We start from the raw sequence: 16957 nt of genomic DNA on the forward strand, positions 1-16957 counted from the left end.
TGAGCCAAATTCAAGGACGTTTCCCGCCCAACAGTAGTCTCTAACGCCTCTGATAGATGGGGGAAGCATTATAGATACCGCCAAGCCAGTAGAGGCCGAACTCGCTGGCTCGGTCGGGACTGATGGTACGCACCAATATCGGTAGGGTATAGAGACTGGTAGAATATCATAGAGGGAAGCACAATGGACCAATACTGGTCTAAGTGCATGGGGAAACCCACCCTCTCCAATGACTAACTAACTAGTAGGTACTCATGTCTAAAAAAAGACTCTTGACTTGGTGTGGATAAGTTACTGAGGTATGATCACAACTAACTGCAGGTGGGTCTTCGTACGAAGTGACAGTGCATTATAAATACAAGTTTAATTTCGCCAAATAATTTGCATCAGATCTAATAACATTAAACTTACTGAAAGCCGGTTGGACAAGCACTGTATTATTTTAAGTTTAGGGACATAACAAAACACAGTTGCCGGTCACTTCCTTTTCGAACACCAGCAATAATAATGTATTCATGAGCATTTCATCGAGCCACAGAACACTATAACGGAGCTGCTGACAGGGTTGGGGTTATGTTTCGTTTTTAAAGCCTCTCCCGATGGATTCTGGTTACTAGACCACATTCAGTTCTTCTCTATGCTATGTTATTCTTATTTAACTGATTGCATGTAAAATACGTACAAACTATTTCCTCAAAAAGTGATATTCTCTCAACTGGCCAAAATAATATCCACTTTCATAGAACCCGAATGTACATTTTTATAGAAAAGTGCCCATCGTATATCTGTACAGTGAGCCGGATCCAGCACATCCTTCCACATACGATTTGTTTAAGATTTGTTTTAATATTATATTCCTCTTAACGACTTGATTTCACGAGTCTATCTAATATTCAGGATTTCTGACCAAGGTTCTGTATGTATTTCTGATTAACCCCCACCCATGTATGAATAACTCAGTAAAACTCCTTATGACTCTTACTGTAGTGTAATGTAAAACTTTATGAAACAGTAAAGTAATCGGCTTCAAGTTTCAGTGCCGGAAGCGATTAATGAATTAGAAAATTATATCGAGACTGTATAATGATGATGATGATGATGATTGTAGTTGGGATGGTGATAATGACAACGATGGTGATACGTAATATTTTGGTACAATTTTGAAATTCTGACGCTGAATGGCGCTGGTATTACCCATCTTTAAAGATTCTCAAACCGCCATATTGAAATCACTGATGGTATGAATTTAAAATGTAGCGCCGAAGGAACCTCAAAGAACTCATCTTCTTACGGTGAACAGGAAACAGTATTATTTTCTTCTTAAAGCATATATGGAGAGGTACACATTTAATGGGGAAGACATGCATTACAGAGGCCGATTTGGAAAATAACTTAAATTATGTTTATAAATAGAACGAGAGCGTTAGAAACTGTGTTCATGAATAACTTTACAGAAAAAATATAATTTCCAGTTTGCACACTCTTACCATTTCCGCCAGTAAATGACGTTTTCGGAATCACGCCTTATGAGACTGAGTACACTACACTCCTTGCAGAAGTGTCGGAGAAGTTGCCGCATCAGTCTGGCGCACAGGATACGAGAGTCTGTTTGTAGGTACGTAACCACAATGTCTGCCTGCATGTGTTGAACGTATCAAAGAAATGGTTTTCAACACTTCCTGACCGATTGACCGGTAACAGTGAATTTACAAGGATAGGCAAAATATAAATTGCTGATAACGTTACATTATAGTACAATGCTCACAACATTTTGCTTTGTTGTTGTTATTATTATTATTTAGGCAATAAAATGGTTTTTATTTTAACTTTAAAGTTACATTTTGTGGAATTAGCAAGATTACACCATATTTACAAGTGGGCGGGTTTGAAAGACGCAAGCTCATTAAGTTCGCTTATGTATACGGTGTGATGGGCTTTATTTAAAAATCGCCACATTCTGTGAAGTAAATGTATGTACCATGTATGTATGTATTGTCGCGTGTTGGCCGTCTTTTCTCGCCAGCCGTCCATTCTTGCTAGGAAATCTTCTTTGTCGGCCTTCCTATTGGCCTCCGCCTCTTCCTGGTCGGCATTTCTATCGGTCTTCATCTCTTTAAGCATTTCCATTATTCGTTGCATATCTGCCTATTAGGTTTGAAGTGCAAGTGCTCACTTAACATATTTTTTAATGAATTTGCGGTGGAACTCAGAGCGCAGTAAATCATTGATGAATTCTTGTTGCTTCTTCTTGTCTGGCTCAGATCGTGCACAGTTCTTGAAGGGGACATCCTCATTCCACCGTCGCTTCACCGTTAGGTCTCCTTTCTGAACCTGGGTACCATAGTTGAGTAATGGATTCCCACCAAGGATATTTGCCATTCGAATTCTTTCTTCTTCTTGCCGCTTCTCAGTTTCATGCTTGGCTTGCTCCACAGAGCGCTCCTTCTTAATGCGTTGCAACTCTGCCAGAAGCTGTCCTATGTCTTCATCACTGTCAGGGTCATCAGAATTTTCCTCCTCAATTGGATCATCTGCATCCAGGCTGGCAGATGGCACCTGGTCCAATTTGGGTCGCTTGTGTGTCACTGTCTCTGGAATGCGCATCTCACGGGCTCCACTCTTCCCCTTCTCACGATCTTCCAACTCCTTTCGGAAATCTCGAGAGCGCAGTTCTTCTGAAGTCCCCTGCCCATGTTCCCTGTACTTAAGTTTGTTATGAGAAGGCAAGTCTCTACTCGAGTACTGCCTCGATATCGCAGATAAATCATTCTCTCCACGACCCTGTCCACCACGAGCAGGCTCGAAAGTAGGCCTAGCCGCAGTAGTCATAATTCAAGTACTATTATTATCACCTATCACGTCCTCTTGACGTATCTTCAGCACTATCCCAGTTCTCGTTGAGGCGTCTGATGATCTGCTCGTTGACTGCTAAAACTCAGCTTTTCTCTTCGAAGGTTGGAAATCGACTGCTAATGCTCAACTAACTCCTGCGAATGCTAGACTGCAACTGAACTCCTTAGTCATTCCAGTTTCTCTTATAAACCCTCAGCCGAACAGTGGAAAACGCACCTCGCTTCCCTGTTGCGTAATCGCCGTGTTTACCGATTGACTAGCAATAGTCGCTGCACGGAATCTCCTGTTGCGTGACGTCACAGCTTAGCGGGAAGGGGTGTTTACTGAGCGTTGTTATGCAATGAACACTCGTTGCTACGGATATTCCTACGCAACGGTCTCAACAATCTCCATTGTTTCGTTGCTCTGCGATGGACGACATATAACACGTTACCGCATTTATGTATGGTATGTGTGTCAAGTGGTGGTCCATATTGTCAGGGTGATAAAAGCTATCGTATTCAGTAACATTATTAAAAGGAGTTCGAAATGTTACATTTCATTATTACGTATTAATCCAGAGATGACCCACACAAATAGGCCTATAACGAATGTATTTGAAAGTCACCTTTAAGAAACATGCCTAAAATATACAACACTTATAGTTGTAATACTTTTCTATGTCGCTATATAAGTGGGAATTTTACCATAAAAATTTTACTTGTTTTGAAGAATGATATTTAGACCGGCATTAGATGGATAAATTGGAGAATAGAGGAAATTATGAAAAAGGATAACAGTTACAGTGTCATTGTTCGACTAGAGACATATGAAAATCTTTAGTCTAAAGCTGAGAGATTGCTTCCTTCCAACGCATTTAGCCTTATCCCCAGCTTTCTTCCGAGGCTTAGGCCTAAAGCTATCCTAAAACATGGGGGCATTTTTACAACGCTTGATCATTTTCGGGGATTTGTGGGGAAATCTTTCAGTATTAATCACCGAAGAAATGTCCTGTGTTTCTGGATTACTCTTATCCTGCCATTGGAGGAGGAATATTTTAAATGTGAGACAAATCCTTCCAATAGACAGTCTAAAACGACTTGCCAGTATAATTAACATCGCTTATGTATTCATAATTCACTGAAATTTTACGTATTCATTTCTCCGGTAGTCTACTCATAGACGAAGGGTATAGATTGTTAAAGAAAATAATAATATGGTGAGTGTTTCCTTTACAATGACAGTACAGTTTCGTACAATCCGGTTTGACAGGAGGCGAATTTGAGGTTAGAGAAGCAGACACAGTTAACTCAGCAAAACCGTATATGGTACAATTTTTTTTTTAATTTTATCACTTTACTTTTTCTTTTGCGAACAATAGAAACTTCCTTGTTCCCTTTTCCTTTTATATCTGTGTCTTTTAGTTGTGACGTTTGATATATTCAGTATTCGCTGAAGACAGAATGGTTCCACCGACGAAAGACGGAAAAGGAAAATTGATTTTTGGTGTCACAAAACAATTTTGAATATCCTTAACATGTTTTGTATTAAGTGAAAATTGCTACTGTTAAGAATCGCAATGAAAAGATTTTGCTTATGAGAGCGATTCTCTATCCATTCTGATGTCTAATTTTTTCCTTTTTAGAAACCTATTTAGTTCATGTTTAAATAATAGACATATTGAGTGAAAGGCATTTTTTTTAGTGGGAAATGGAGGGGGAATATTAACAGAAACCGTTTCTCACATACGATAATATTTGTAACCGACAAGGGGGCGTTTTCGTTGCCTCTCATTAGCGCATGCTCTTAAATGAAAATTCTAATATATTTTGAAGCAGAAGGTAACTTAGAAACGTTGACAGATAGTAGGACGAAGCGAAATGTATCATCTTTCGGAAAAATGGAAAACGAACCTTGAATAACTGGAGCAGAAGCTGTGACCATGGATACCCTCAGTTACTGGCCCACAACGGTTTGAAAAGATACATTTTGGCAAAAGAAAAAAAAATGTAAGTAGATTGAAAACGCGCAAATGTTGGTTACATTGTTTGTTCTTCGAGTAAGCCTAACAAACTCGGCAAATGGATTTCACTGCCATCTACATTTGTAATTGTGTAGTCCAGCATTGGTTGCTCTTTAGGCGGTGAAAGAGATGTAGCGAATAAGTTTGAACGCGGTCCGAAACAATTCGTGAAAATAATTTATTTCGTAATTGGAAACCAATAAATACTCACATCACTGCGTACAGACAGAAGAATTGTAATATCACATATTACTCCATCGGTCATATATATGAAAATGAATGTTTCTCTGAAAGTTTAATTGTGCCATGTATGGTACAAGCAGAAAATGCGAAGGGATCGGACTCTCGAAATTTTACAGGGAATAGACGTCTCGTTTCTTTTCAATGGTTGACATGCTACCACTACATGAAAACGAAATATATTACTGTTGGTCTTGAAAATATAGGTTGTCATAAAAGGGACATCATTTAAATATAATTAGAAATAAGTTTAATTTGTAATTAGGAAAGTTGTAACGCTTATGTAAGTTATTTCTATTTATACTTGTTATAAATTGTACACATATTGATCCACTTCGTGAGTTACGGAATTATTGCTGGAAGTAAGTTTTGTGTATTGCGAAATAACTGTTGTTTTTACACAAATTTGAGAAGAACATATTTAGATCTCTGGAGGTACGAAGTATTAGAAGAATAGGGTGTGATACGTATGTTATTTTGTTAGTAGTTGACGTGCTTAAGCACCGATTATGTATAATGCATTTATTGGAGAATTTTAAGTTGTGACGGGATTATCATGCCAGGGTTATCAATTTCTAACTTTAAATTAAAATGGCAGGACCATTTGAATAGTGTTTGGGCAGGAGAAAATTGTGACAACATTGCTACGAGAGATGGGGTTATATTGCTGTATGATCATTTGGTAGCAAACAAGGAGGTTATTGTTGTACCAGCTACAAATTCACCATTGAATCAAGGTCCTGCCCTCCCAGATTTTGAATGTGATTCTCCATCAGCTGCTGAACTTGATCATCATGTGGCTGCACTTTTGTCAGCACAGCTGGAATTGGCACATACGTTTTGTGCAGAATCTCCATTTACAACTGTTTTGCATCAAAGGTTGCTGGTGTTGCAGCGGATATTTCATGCAGTATCAACAAAATACCATGATAAGGAAAAGGTAAAAGGTTATCATTTTTAAGTTATAATGTTAAATTACAAAGACGTTCATTAAGTACCTGTCAACACAGGCATGATTAGAAATTGGTGTATGGTGTTCCTGACTCCAGGAGTCATACAGTACATCCCCTTGTATAGTTCCATCCATGCACTTAGAAACAAAGAGATAAATGAGGACAACTGGGCAAACAGTTACTCTTCGTTACTATATTATCATCCCTACATTAGTGTTTGTGTAAACTTTATATTCTAGACACTTTTTGAATACATAGTCAAGTGCAGACTTTAAGTGTAAATTAATTGTGTTTGCAGATATAATTTTAGTGTTTGGATCTAGCTATGAATTTAAAATTCAGTAAGATGGTATTTACAAAATCTTAATTGTATAATGTGAAGGGAAGACACCACTAGGTTATAGATGGGAGAATAAAATAGATCTAATAGTTTTGAGGACATTAACTTCATTTATCAGGATAGGATCCAGTGGCAGGCTGGTGTGAGCTCAGGTTGTATAAAGTGGGAAATATGATAGCTGAGCAACTGTCAGTTTCTCAAGAAGGGCTCTTCTCTGTGAAGGTTATGATTTAACATACTTTCCTCATTTTGAAAAAAATAAAAGGAGACTTATGAGATTATGTTGCTGTCTGTTATCTTCCCAAAACTCTTTCATTTTCTATGTGGGCCATGCCATATCAAAAGAAAGTAGGCAATAAGTCCTTAGAACTTCTTGTTTGTTTTACTGGTGCTTTTACCATTATAGCAGTCTGTTGGTAAACAGTGTAACTATGTCAAAATTATTAATTTTTATATTTTTTTATTGTGATATTGTGAGAAACTTTGGGTACTTATTTCTTCACTTAGTCCTGTAGGAGTGGGGATACATTCAGATGGAGGACAGTGTGATTTGAATTTATGTTCTATGAAGAGGGGTTCATATAATAAAGAATTAAATTATAACTGTTTCATTTTTGTCAAAGCGTTTGCTAGTAGATAAAAATGAATGTAAGCAAATCTCGTACTGTAGAGTCCTAGATTATATTTGGGATTGGTTTGCCTATTAAATAAATTTATGTGATGTTACTTCTGGCCAGATAAGATCCTACATGCTCATATGGAAGGAGAAGATAAATTTTGTTGTATTAGGAAATTGTAAGAAGTATTATTTAAAGTTGCCTTTATACCGACAATATGGGATAAAGCTAGATGTTATTAGTAGATATCATTGATATGTATTGATATTTGAATTCATTGTATTTTATTATGGGTTATAATTCAAGCATTGCAAGTACCTAGACTACATAGTGTCAAAGTTTAGGCCGATTGATGGATATTGAGAAAGATTTGGAAGGAAATAGTTGTGACATTATAAAGTTACTTTCCCATCCTATCCCACCATTTGCCTGTGGGGACTGAGGAAAACCAAAAAAATCTCAGTCAGGAGATAGCCAGTGTCTCAGCTGGGATTTGAACTGAACACCACCAAAATGCATGTATAGAGTATTACTGCTACAGTAACATGCTCAGCAAATAATATGTGTTGTGCTTCTGGTTTTGCAGGCAAGATCACAGACCAGCGCACATGCCAGTGAGAGCAGGCAGGAGACCTCTGATAGTTGTCCAGAGAAAACATGTTCAGCATCACAAGCTCTTGTAGAAATGGCAGTAAAAACAGGGCTTAGCCTTTTATTTGCATTGCTGCGTCAAAGTTGGCAACAGAATACTGTGCCAGGTATAGTAACCTGTTTTGTTGTTACTCAGACTTTGCAGTTTATTTTTTTTTATTTCTGTATCGGAAGCAATGGGACTTAAACTTCTCGTCGGTTGTTCCTTGGCATGTAGATTTATTTTTAAAGTGGATTCTTTTTGCGGTACATTATGGTGTGCACTACTGACACAATTGTGAAAATAAACTTTTGGTTATTAAAAATAAGTTAACCACATTCTTGAAAAACAACCACATATTGATGCAATAACGGATGCACACCAGATTGCTTGAAAATTTAGCACTTGGATCAGAAGTCGAGTGCCAGTATGTTTCTTTTCCTCTAAAGAAAACCTGCTGGTTCTGACACAAAGTATGTTGTATAAAGTTGTTCACATCCTTGATCATGGATTTTTTACCAAGTTTTTGTGGCCTAAGTGATATTTTTGTACATGTTCAGGAGAACCACATAGATTGCAGCAGTAGTACTATATAGTAGTTATCCATGTCTGTTTCCTGAAGTACATGGTAGTTAAACAATGAGAATGAAAGAAATTTGGTATTTGAGTAATCTGATTCTGAGAGCACAAATGTGGTATGTGAACTGAAGCAGAACTCCATGGAGATGGAAGATTGGTTGTTACTGGACTAATGTGGAATAAAGTGTCGTTTTCCATTATTGGGAAAAAAAAAAGTTCTCTGTTGTAGTTTCATGAAAGTAACAAAACTGAAGTATGTACTCCATAATGTAGTATATTAATGGAAATCTCACATGTTGAATTCCAATTAAATATGTGGAAGGTTTTGTGGATGTGTGGAAAAATACATTTATATAAATATAGGTCAGAATCATAATTGCGTGACAGTTTTTGTGAAAGTTTTCTATGCTGAATTTCAACAATCTATGAAACAATTTGTGGGAAACATATAAAAGTGCAATTATGGCCATATGTAAACAAGGCTTTATTATGCATCACTATTTATTTTGTAATTATATCTTGACATTTTTTTCATAGTTGGTTGAGGCAGTATGCTAGAAGCCGGAAGGTCATGGGTTCAAGTCCCGATGAGGACATGAGATTTTTTTCAGTTGAACTAATCCTTCCAGCTGCACTCTGGCCTTGGGGTTGACTCAGCCTCTAACAGAAATGAGTACCAGGAATGTTCTTGGGAGTAAAGGGCGGCTGGCATGTAGGGCTGACAACCTTGCCGCCATCTATGAGCTGATTGTCTAGAAAATGTGGGAACCTCAACGTTTCACAACCCTATGGGCCTCCATGTCCTGTTACAGGAATACGTTTACTTACTTACTTTACTTTACTTACTTTTACATTTGTTTCGGTGTAGAACAAGTTGGCTCAGTTTGTTTGGTAGAAGTGGAAACGAGAAAGAACAAGAAGAGGACCTTAGAACAGGAGTCAGTGGCGTTACGGTATAAGTGCATCATCTCATGAGTTAACACTTGATTGGAACTTAAATCACATATATGTTTTGTTCTTGTTGTATGCAGGTAGTCCTGTTCTGTTCAACGAAGTACTGTGCACAGCATCAGAGGTGGTGCGGAATCTTCCACCATTGTCCTTGTCAAACGAGAGCCAAATCACAGCACTAGGAGCACAAAGTTTGCAGGAGGTCACTCAGTTCTTGAGGCATGCAGCACTGCCTGCTTCTGGAGCCGATTCTGCAGGTATACTTTGTGTTTGAAGTATACAAACCATATCAGCACCAGAATGTAACTTATTTTAAAATCTGAACATGACTGTTATGTGGAATCTGTGAGAAACTGTGTTGTCTGTCTGTTGTCTGTCATTTAAAATAGTGTGTGTTGTCTTATGAACTTCCACTTCTGCTGGTGCCACTAATACAAAATCGCATCCATTTCTGTTTTCTCACACTGATTTGTAATGTAGTTTATGGTTCTTCCGTAAGACTGTTATGGAAGTGATTTCATAATTTCCTTATTTTGACAAAAGTGTAACATTTTCGTTGACAACAACTACTGCTGCTGCCACCTTGTCTGCCGCCACCACCACCTCAGCCACCACTGTCTCTGCCACTGCTCCTGCTACTTCATTTTCATTTTATTTTATACTTTTAAAGATTATTATCACCTTGTTCATTTTATTTCATAGCTTCCTTTTCAGTATTCTTGTGTATACTGAGACACATGATTCATCTTAAGCAGAAATTGGCTGGCAGAACATACTACACGAGGCTGGAGGAACTTGCAGACTTTAGCATAAGAGTAATGCCTAGTCTGCTACTGGCAGCATTTGGTAAAATGTTCGTAAGTTTTATTGTGGTGTCTAGGGCTAGTGTATGGTAGCTCCTGATACTGGAGCACTTTTTTATATGCGCAAATGCGTAACCCTGTCTGAGCTAGTAGGCTGTGGTGAAACTTTTTTGTTCAAGCACCGTTAAATACTGTGAGGGCTCGTTTCTTGCAGCTTCAGCAACCAAGCTGAACAAAATGCAGTTCAGATATTTTTGTGCTCTGCATTATCACATATATTTGAAGCAAGCTTAGGAGGTTTTAAACAATTTCAGGCCAGCTGCTAGCTTCAGAACTTCTACTGGAGCTTGCACTACAGAGAGGATCACTCATCTATTTGTTAGAGTGGATTGATATGGCTTTGTGTGCATCATGTGGGAAGCGAGATGACAAGAATACAACGGGTGCCAAAATAACATCTTCTGTCTTCCTGAAAGCTATGTCAAAAATGAGGGCAGCTGCTGGGGGTGATGGACTGGAGGGGAAGCTGTGTTACAGCCTAGTATCTGACGACTCTGGGAAGGTCTTACTCTATCAAGCTGCCATGTGCCTGATGGAAGAGGTATTTATTTTCAGCATTAGATCAAGATATTTAAATGAAATCAGTGGAAAAATTAGAGTTTGTAATTGCTGTAGAATGTTAGGTGATGAAATTGTGCCTGATCCTTCAAGGATGTAGGCAATTTCGATATGACTTTCCAGTGTGGATAATGAACACTCAAGTTATTTATATATATAGATAAAAAAAGCAGTCAGAATGGACTTTTAGAAGTAGATGTCAACTTTTCTAGTATTAACAGTTATCCTATTGAAAGCAACACACTGGACCAAGAATATGAAATACATGGTGCTATCAAAAAGTTCCCCAAATTTGAATTTTGCATGTGAATGGTTATGAGTACATCGAAATACCTCTAGGTGTCTCCCCACACACCCTTCTTGAATCAGTGTTGCAAGCAGCGTCAAGTTGAGTGGTTGGGTTTATTGTTGGTGAAAGTATTTCCATTGTTGTGTTTCCGTGAGCTAGCGGTTTTGCGATGGATGACTTGAGAGAGCAGTGTGTCTGTATAAAGTTTTTTTTTAAACTTGGGAAAACCGCTGCAGAATTGCACCAAATGTTGAAGCAAGCTTTTTGTGACAACAGTTTAGGCCAGACACAAACTTATGACTGGTATAAGCGTTTCAAAAATGGCCGAAGATTGACTGATGATGACGATCATTCGGGACAGCTGTCAGCTGGCACCACACCAGAAAATGTCGTGAAAGTTAGGGATCTGATTCTGCAAGATTGTAGACTGACCATCCAAGACCTCTGTATCACCTTGGGCATAAGTTATGGTACATGTCAGCGAATTTTGTCAAAGGAACTGAACGTGAAGAGGACTGCGGCGAAGTTTGTGCCACGACAGAAGCAGCATCACTTGGAAGTCTTCAGGAAACTTCAACAACAGCTTCAAGAGGATCCAAACTTTCTTTCCAGGGTTATCACTGGTGACGAAAGTTGGGTTTATGGCTACGACCCTGAAAGTTAGCAGCAAATAAGTAAGCTTGACAAGTCAAGAGCAACTTTAAGTCCATGTTGATATTGACGGGATTGTTCATAAGGAGTTCATCCCTCCTGGTTAGACAGTCAGTAATGAGTTCTGTTGTGATGTTCTAAGGCGTTTAAGGGAGGACATGAGAAAATGTCCAGAGAAGTGGCGCACGAATGACTGGGTACTCCACCATGACAACGCAAAACTGCAAACGGCTTACATTGCGCAGGAGTTTTTGGCTAAGAACAAGATGGCAGTTGTTCCCCACCCACTGTACTCGCCAGGCTTAGCTCCATGTGACTTCTTTCTCTTCCCCAAGATGAAAATTAAGTTGAAGGGGCGAAGATTTGATACAGTTGAGGAAATTCAAATGGAAGCACAGACGAAACTAAACACCCTAACAAAGAAAGACTTCCAAGATACATTTCAAAAGTGGCAGAAACACTGGGATCGGTGAATGCGCTCCCAAGGGGACTACTTTGAAGGTGATGGTGCAGAATAAGATCCAGTAAGACGTAATAGTTTTTATTAATATATTTCAGGAACTTTTGAATAGCACCATGTAGTTAATACCCATCAGAATGTGATTATTTTATCAACACATATTGAGCCCTTTACAGTCAAACTGTTTTTGATTCATACTGCTCTCTATTCATAATTAATTAGAAATGTCTCCACAGTGTTGGAAGAACAGTGTAAAGTAACACAGCAAAGAGAACTTTTTCAAAAATATCTGCTGTGTGTGTGTGATATGAGATCTAAAAATATGATTAGCCATGCATGAATTGACCTGATAGAGTCTTCTTGAATTGCCATAGAAACTTTCCATTTCATAGACCACAAATGCTTTTAGCGTTGAACTTACAGTTGGTCAACCTGGCATGTGATTACACACAATCTTGCCTGGGGTCTGAGCGACGTGAATCCCAGGGTACATCAACATGCAGCAGCACTGCAGCAGATAAATGTGATGTCTATGTGTGTGGTAGCAATTCCTCACATCAGGTAAGAAAGTAATTTACTGTGTTAGCAGTATTGTTTAGAGTTAATTATTTTTCTAGCTGGTTCTCTTGTCAAATGCAAAGCACTTGTGTGACTGGAAGTTTTGTGCATGCAACTGAAATCAGATGTTTGTGCAAGTTACTGAAGCAACACCATATTTTGTATGTGAGACCATTTGCAGGTTGGGGGCTTTCTCTCCCACCTCACACTTTGTCTCTTACAGAGGAAGGGCATATGGGGGGTGGACAAAATAATAAAAACATTAAGAAATTGAGGGACAGAATTTGTTTGTGTTGGCTACATTGAAATAACTTCAGTTGGCAACACTGAATATTCTTCTGTTTGTCTAAACTCTGTAGTGCTCATGTCAGTGAATTACTGATTATGTTGAGTGACAGTCTGTGTGAAAGAATTTTAAAATGGGAGCTTGTCTGGTTTTGAAAGAGAACAGATCATTGTTGTGTGCTTATCTTGAGCATCTGTGACAAAAACTACCACATTATTAGGTGTTTCTAGACCAACAGTTTCTAAGGTAATGTTAGCATACCAGAACATGGGAACACAACATCAGTGCAGAGGAACAGTGGGTGAAAATCAGTATTGACAGGAAGTGATCTCTGTACACTGAGAAGAATTGTTTTGACACTACTGCAGCGTGGGCGACAGCAGAACTGAATATTCATCTTGAAGACCCTGTTTCCACAAAAACTGTCCAGTGTGAGCATCACAAATCCAATATCCATGGTAGGGCTGCAATTGCTAAACCTCTGATTATTAAAAGTAATGCTCAGATGTGCAAAGAGTGGTGTCACAACCATAAAAACTGGACGTCAGACAACTGGAAATGCACGCGTTATATGGTCAGATGGGTCATCCTTCACGTTGATCCCTACATCACAAAGAATTTGCATTTGGAAAACACCCAAGCAAGCCTACAATCCAGATTGCTTGGTGCCAATAGTGAAATAAGGGAGAGGTTCTCTGATGGTTTGGGCATCAATGTCATGGAATGCTCTTGCTCCCATTATCACTCTTCATAGCCGAATTACTGCAAGGGAGTACATGGACAGATTGGGTAATCAGGTGCATCCCATGATCCAGACGTTATTTCCAAATAACAATGCAGTTTTCCAAGGCAGCAGTCCCCCATTCACACAGTTGGAACTATTCAGTCACAGTTTTGAACAGCATGAAAGTGAACTTCAGTATCTTCTCTGGCCAGTACAATCACCAGATCTGAAAATCATTGAACCACTCTGATCAGTTTTTGTGACTGGAGTGGGGAACAGATTTCCCTCTTCAATATCTCTAAAGCAACTTGAAGATATTCTTCAAGAAAAATGGTATAAAATTCAGCTAGAGACTATATAAAACTTGTACAAGTCCATTGCAAAAAGGTTTGTGGTTGTATTGAAGGCAAAAGGTGGTCCAACATCATAGTAATAAAGAAATGTGTACAGTATATATAGTGTTTCCATTATTTGTCCATTCCCTGTATATATGGATTGTCGTGTGGTTTGAGCTCCTGTCCCTCCTGTTAATTTGCTTTCCTTGTAGGGAGACAAAGGACATTAAATTATTATTTTTTTTATTGCTAGTGGGGTGGGACTAAGTCCCTTGTACTGCGGCCACTTCTGGCCTATTGTACCAGCCCCAGATGATAGGTGAGGGTGATTGTGGAGTAACTGGCGAAATGGGGATTGGCAGGGGAAACCGAAGTACTCAGAGAAAACCTGCCCCAGTGCCACTTTGTCCACCACAAATGCCGCTTGACCAGACTCGGGATTGAACCTGGGCCGCCGCAGTGGGAAGCCAGCGACTAATCGCTTGAGCTATGGCGTGGCCAATTGTGACCATTAAATTATTTAGTAATAATTTTTTTCTGCATATATGTAGTACAGTTGTTAAGTTTGTGGACTGTGGTTTTATTGCATCATATTACAAGGTATTCACATACACTTACACAGATCCACATTGGCACTCAAAATAGTTGCTGTTGGCCACTATGCAAGTCTGCCAACATTGATATAGTTGCCGAAAACGTTGCTGAAACATATTGGCAGGAAATTCCTGTATGGCATCTCTTGTGGCATTGATGACCTCCTCAGATGACTGAAATCTACGACCACGTAGCTTTGCTCTCAAGCAGTGAAAGAGAAAGAAATTGCATGGTACAAGATCAGGTGAGTAAGGAGGGTGTGGCAAAACGGTGACCTGTTGCCTTGCCAGTTACCCTTGGACAAGAACAGAGTGATGTGAATTGGCATTGTCATGCGACAACAGCCGTTTTGCTAGGGGATTTGCCCAGTTTTTGGCAGAATTTGATGTTTGCCTGTTGTTCAAACAGCCACATTTTCTATTTCCGCCACTTGCATTTAACTGCAGTTCACAATAGAGGTAGTAGTTCTGCTTACACTGTTTGCACACAACTGCCTCTTGCTGTGACGAGAGATGAACTGGCAGGTCATCATATCGTGCCTCAACCTCTCCACTATGATGTACTGCAACGACACTTTGCTGCCAGTCCACGAACTTAGTGACTGTGGTAGTGTGTTAAAAAGAGATGTTTCCCTTGTCTAACACTGTTTTTTTCAAAGCAGCAGTTCAATGAAAATGAAGGTACTAGTCTAACTTTATTTGTTATATCCATTGCTGATGTAGGGATTGATTTTTGCCATGAGTTTTTAATGTTAATCCTTGTCAAGGCTGACGTGCCTTATACTATATCATCTTTTGCATGGGAAAGTTAATTGTTTACACAAAACTGTGCTATAACATGGGGAATTATTAAAGATCTGAACTGCTGAAGTAGGTTTTACTATTGATTGTGTCACTCTGGAAATATGTCAACATTCAGCAGGGCAGCTACAGGCACATATGTCCCAAGGAACATGAGATCTCATCACGCTGTGAAGCTCAGAGAAAGAATTCTGTGTTTTTGCTACAGCAAAACTCTCTGCTTAAAATTGAGTGATGAATCAGGATTGCACAGGTTTATGTTGTAATAATAAGAAAGATATATTTCAAGTTTGGACATATATCATGGAAGTATGAATTATAGGCAGCATACATCTTTCATTGAAATGTATCTGTGCAGCACATAAAGATAAAGGAATGGATATTCAGAGCTATTTTGTAGTACTTTGAGTAATGTCCTGCAGACTGCTCTTTGAAGTTTTGTCTTTACATCCTCCTGTGCTTTAGTACTGCTAGATGCAACTGTTTCCTGACAGCTCTCTTTAAAATAGAAACCTGAATTGATAATTTTGGACTACTTTGAACAGTCAGGGCTGGTGCTTTTTTTAAAGAGATATAACATTTAGTACACATTTTTTGCTTTTCTGCACATAAAGGAAAACCCATAAATCTCTGAGTGTTTAATCTTCTTACTCCATGTAGAGGGGAAGTAGAAATCATAGAGAGACATAATGTGACATTAAATATAGTGATGCTATTATGGGAGCCAGACTTGAAGTTATTGTTTTTTAGAAGCAGGTTATATTGGATTCATAAATAATAGATCAACTATTTCTGCAGGTTGCAGAAGAAAGTCAAGAGAAGATCCTGGTGCCACGTCTTGCGAGAGCATTCACTCAGGCACAGCAAGTAGAAGCTGGCCAATACTGTTCCTTCATTATCCACACAAATGGGACTCTTAGTGCGTGTGGTAAAGGAAGCTATGGACGTCTTGGGTTGGGAGACTCTAACAACCAGCCACAGCCCAAGCGAGTGGTCATTGATGGCACCGTGAAGAAAGTGTCTTCATCCAAAGGCAGTGATGGCCATACACTGGCGCTCACAGATGATGGCAAGGTCTTCAGCTGGGGTGATGGTAATCATTCTGTTATGAATTTTATGTGATGAGCTGGATGGCTTTCACATGTGGTTCAAATGGCAACATTTTTGCTTGGAATTCATAATTTCTCTTTTTATTTTTCTTTTTTTCACTTCTGAGATCTTCTGTTAGATATTTCACATTTTACAGTATGTATTATAAAACATTAATGATTGATTTATTATGTTGTGGTGTATCTTCAGAAAAATATTATGAACATTTTTAACTTCCAGAAATGACGAGATTTTAATTTACAATGTGAATACAGAGGTAGAGATAGATGGTATTGTACAAGCAACTTTAGTTCAGTATTTTGTCATCTTTTGTTTTCACATTAATTAAAGTCGGATCTACTTTTTTAAAAAATGGGCATGTAGGCCTACACTTTTGTAATTAAGTTTCAATGATATTTATTAGCCTAGAAGACTTGAGTGGTTCTGCTGCATGGAAGAAAATTATAGGTTACTTTCATTGCCAATAATTTCGACCTATGTGCATTAAATTTTTGTCTCTTTTTCTCTTGCTTTTGACAAGTTTTACATAAGTAATTTTGCAGAGATTATCCTTTTAAATAAAA

At 38.6% G+C, this 16957-nt stretch overlaps 2 protein-coding genes across 3 annotated transcripts in view; one reads left to right on the forward strand and one right to left on the reverse strand.

The window, feature by feature from the left end:
• Positions 1-2120: 2120 nt before the first annotated feature.
• On the reverse strand, positions 2121-2829 carry LOC111873869 (protein CWC15 homolog). The gene has a single exon (XM_033755261.1). It carries the CDS (start codon positions 2827-2829, stop codon positions 2170-2172), a length of 660 nt encoding a protein of 219 aa, XP_033611152.1. The 3' UTR covers positions 2121-2169.
• Positions 2830-5313: 2484 nt separating this feature from the next.
• The window catches only part of LOC111873865 (probable E3 ubiquitin-protein ligase HERC1), a 95105-nt gene continuing 83461 nt past the window's right edge, over positions 5314-16957 (forward strand). For both annotated transcript variants that reach the window (XM_023868904.2, XM_033755259.1), the window contains exons 1-6: positions 5314-6035; positions 7592-7763; positions 9247-9423; positions 10284-10570; positions 12411-12548; positions 16083-16377. In XM_023868904.2, coding sequence (XP_023724672.1) covers positions 5652-6035; positions 7592-7763; positions 9247-9423; positions 10284-10570; positions 12411-12548; positions 16083-16377 — 1453 coding nt within the window. In that variant the 5' untranslated portion in view covers positions 5314-5651. The remainder of the gene's footprint in view (positions 6036-7591; positions 7764-9246; positions 9424-10283; positions 10571-12410; positions 12549-16082; positions 16378-16957) is intronic.

Source organism: Cryptotermes secundus, unplaced genomic scaffold (genome assembly GCF_002891405.2).
Source record: "Cryptotermes secundus unplaced genomic scaffold, Csec_1.0 scaffold459, whole genome shotgun sequence".
NCBI classification, from domain to species: domain Eukaryota; kingdom Metazoa; phylum Arthropoda; class Insecta; order Blattodea; family Kalotermitidae; genus Cryptotermes; species Cryptotermes secundus.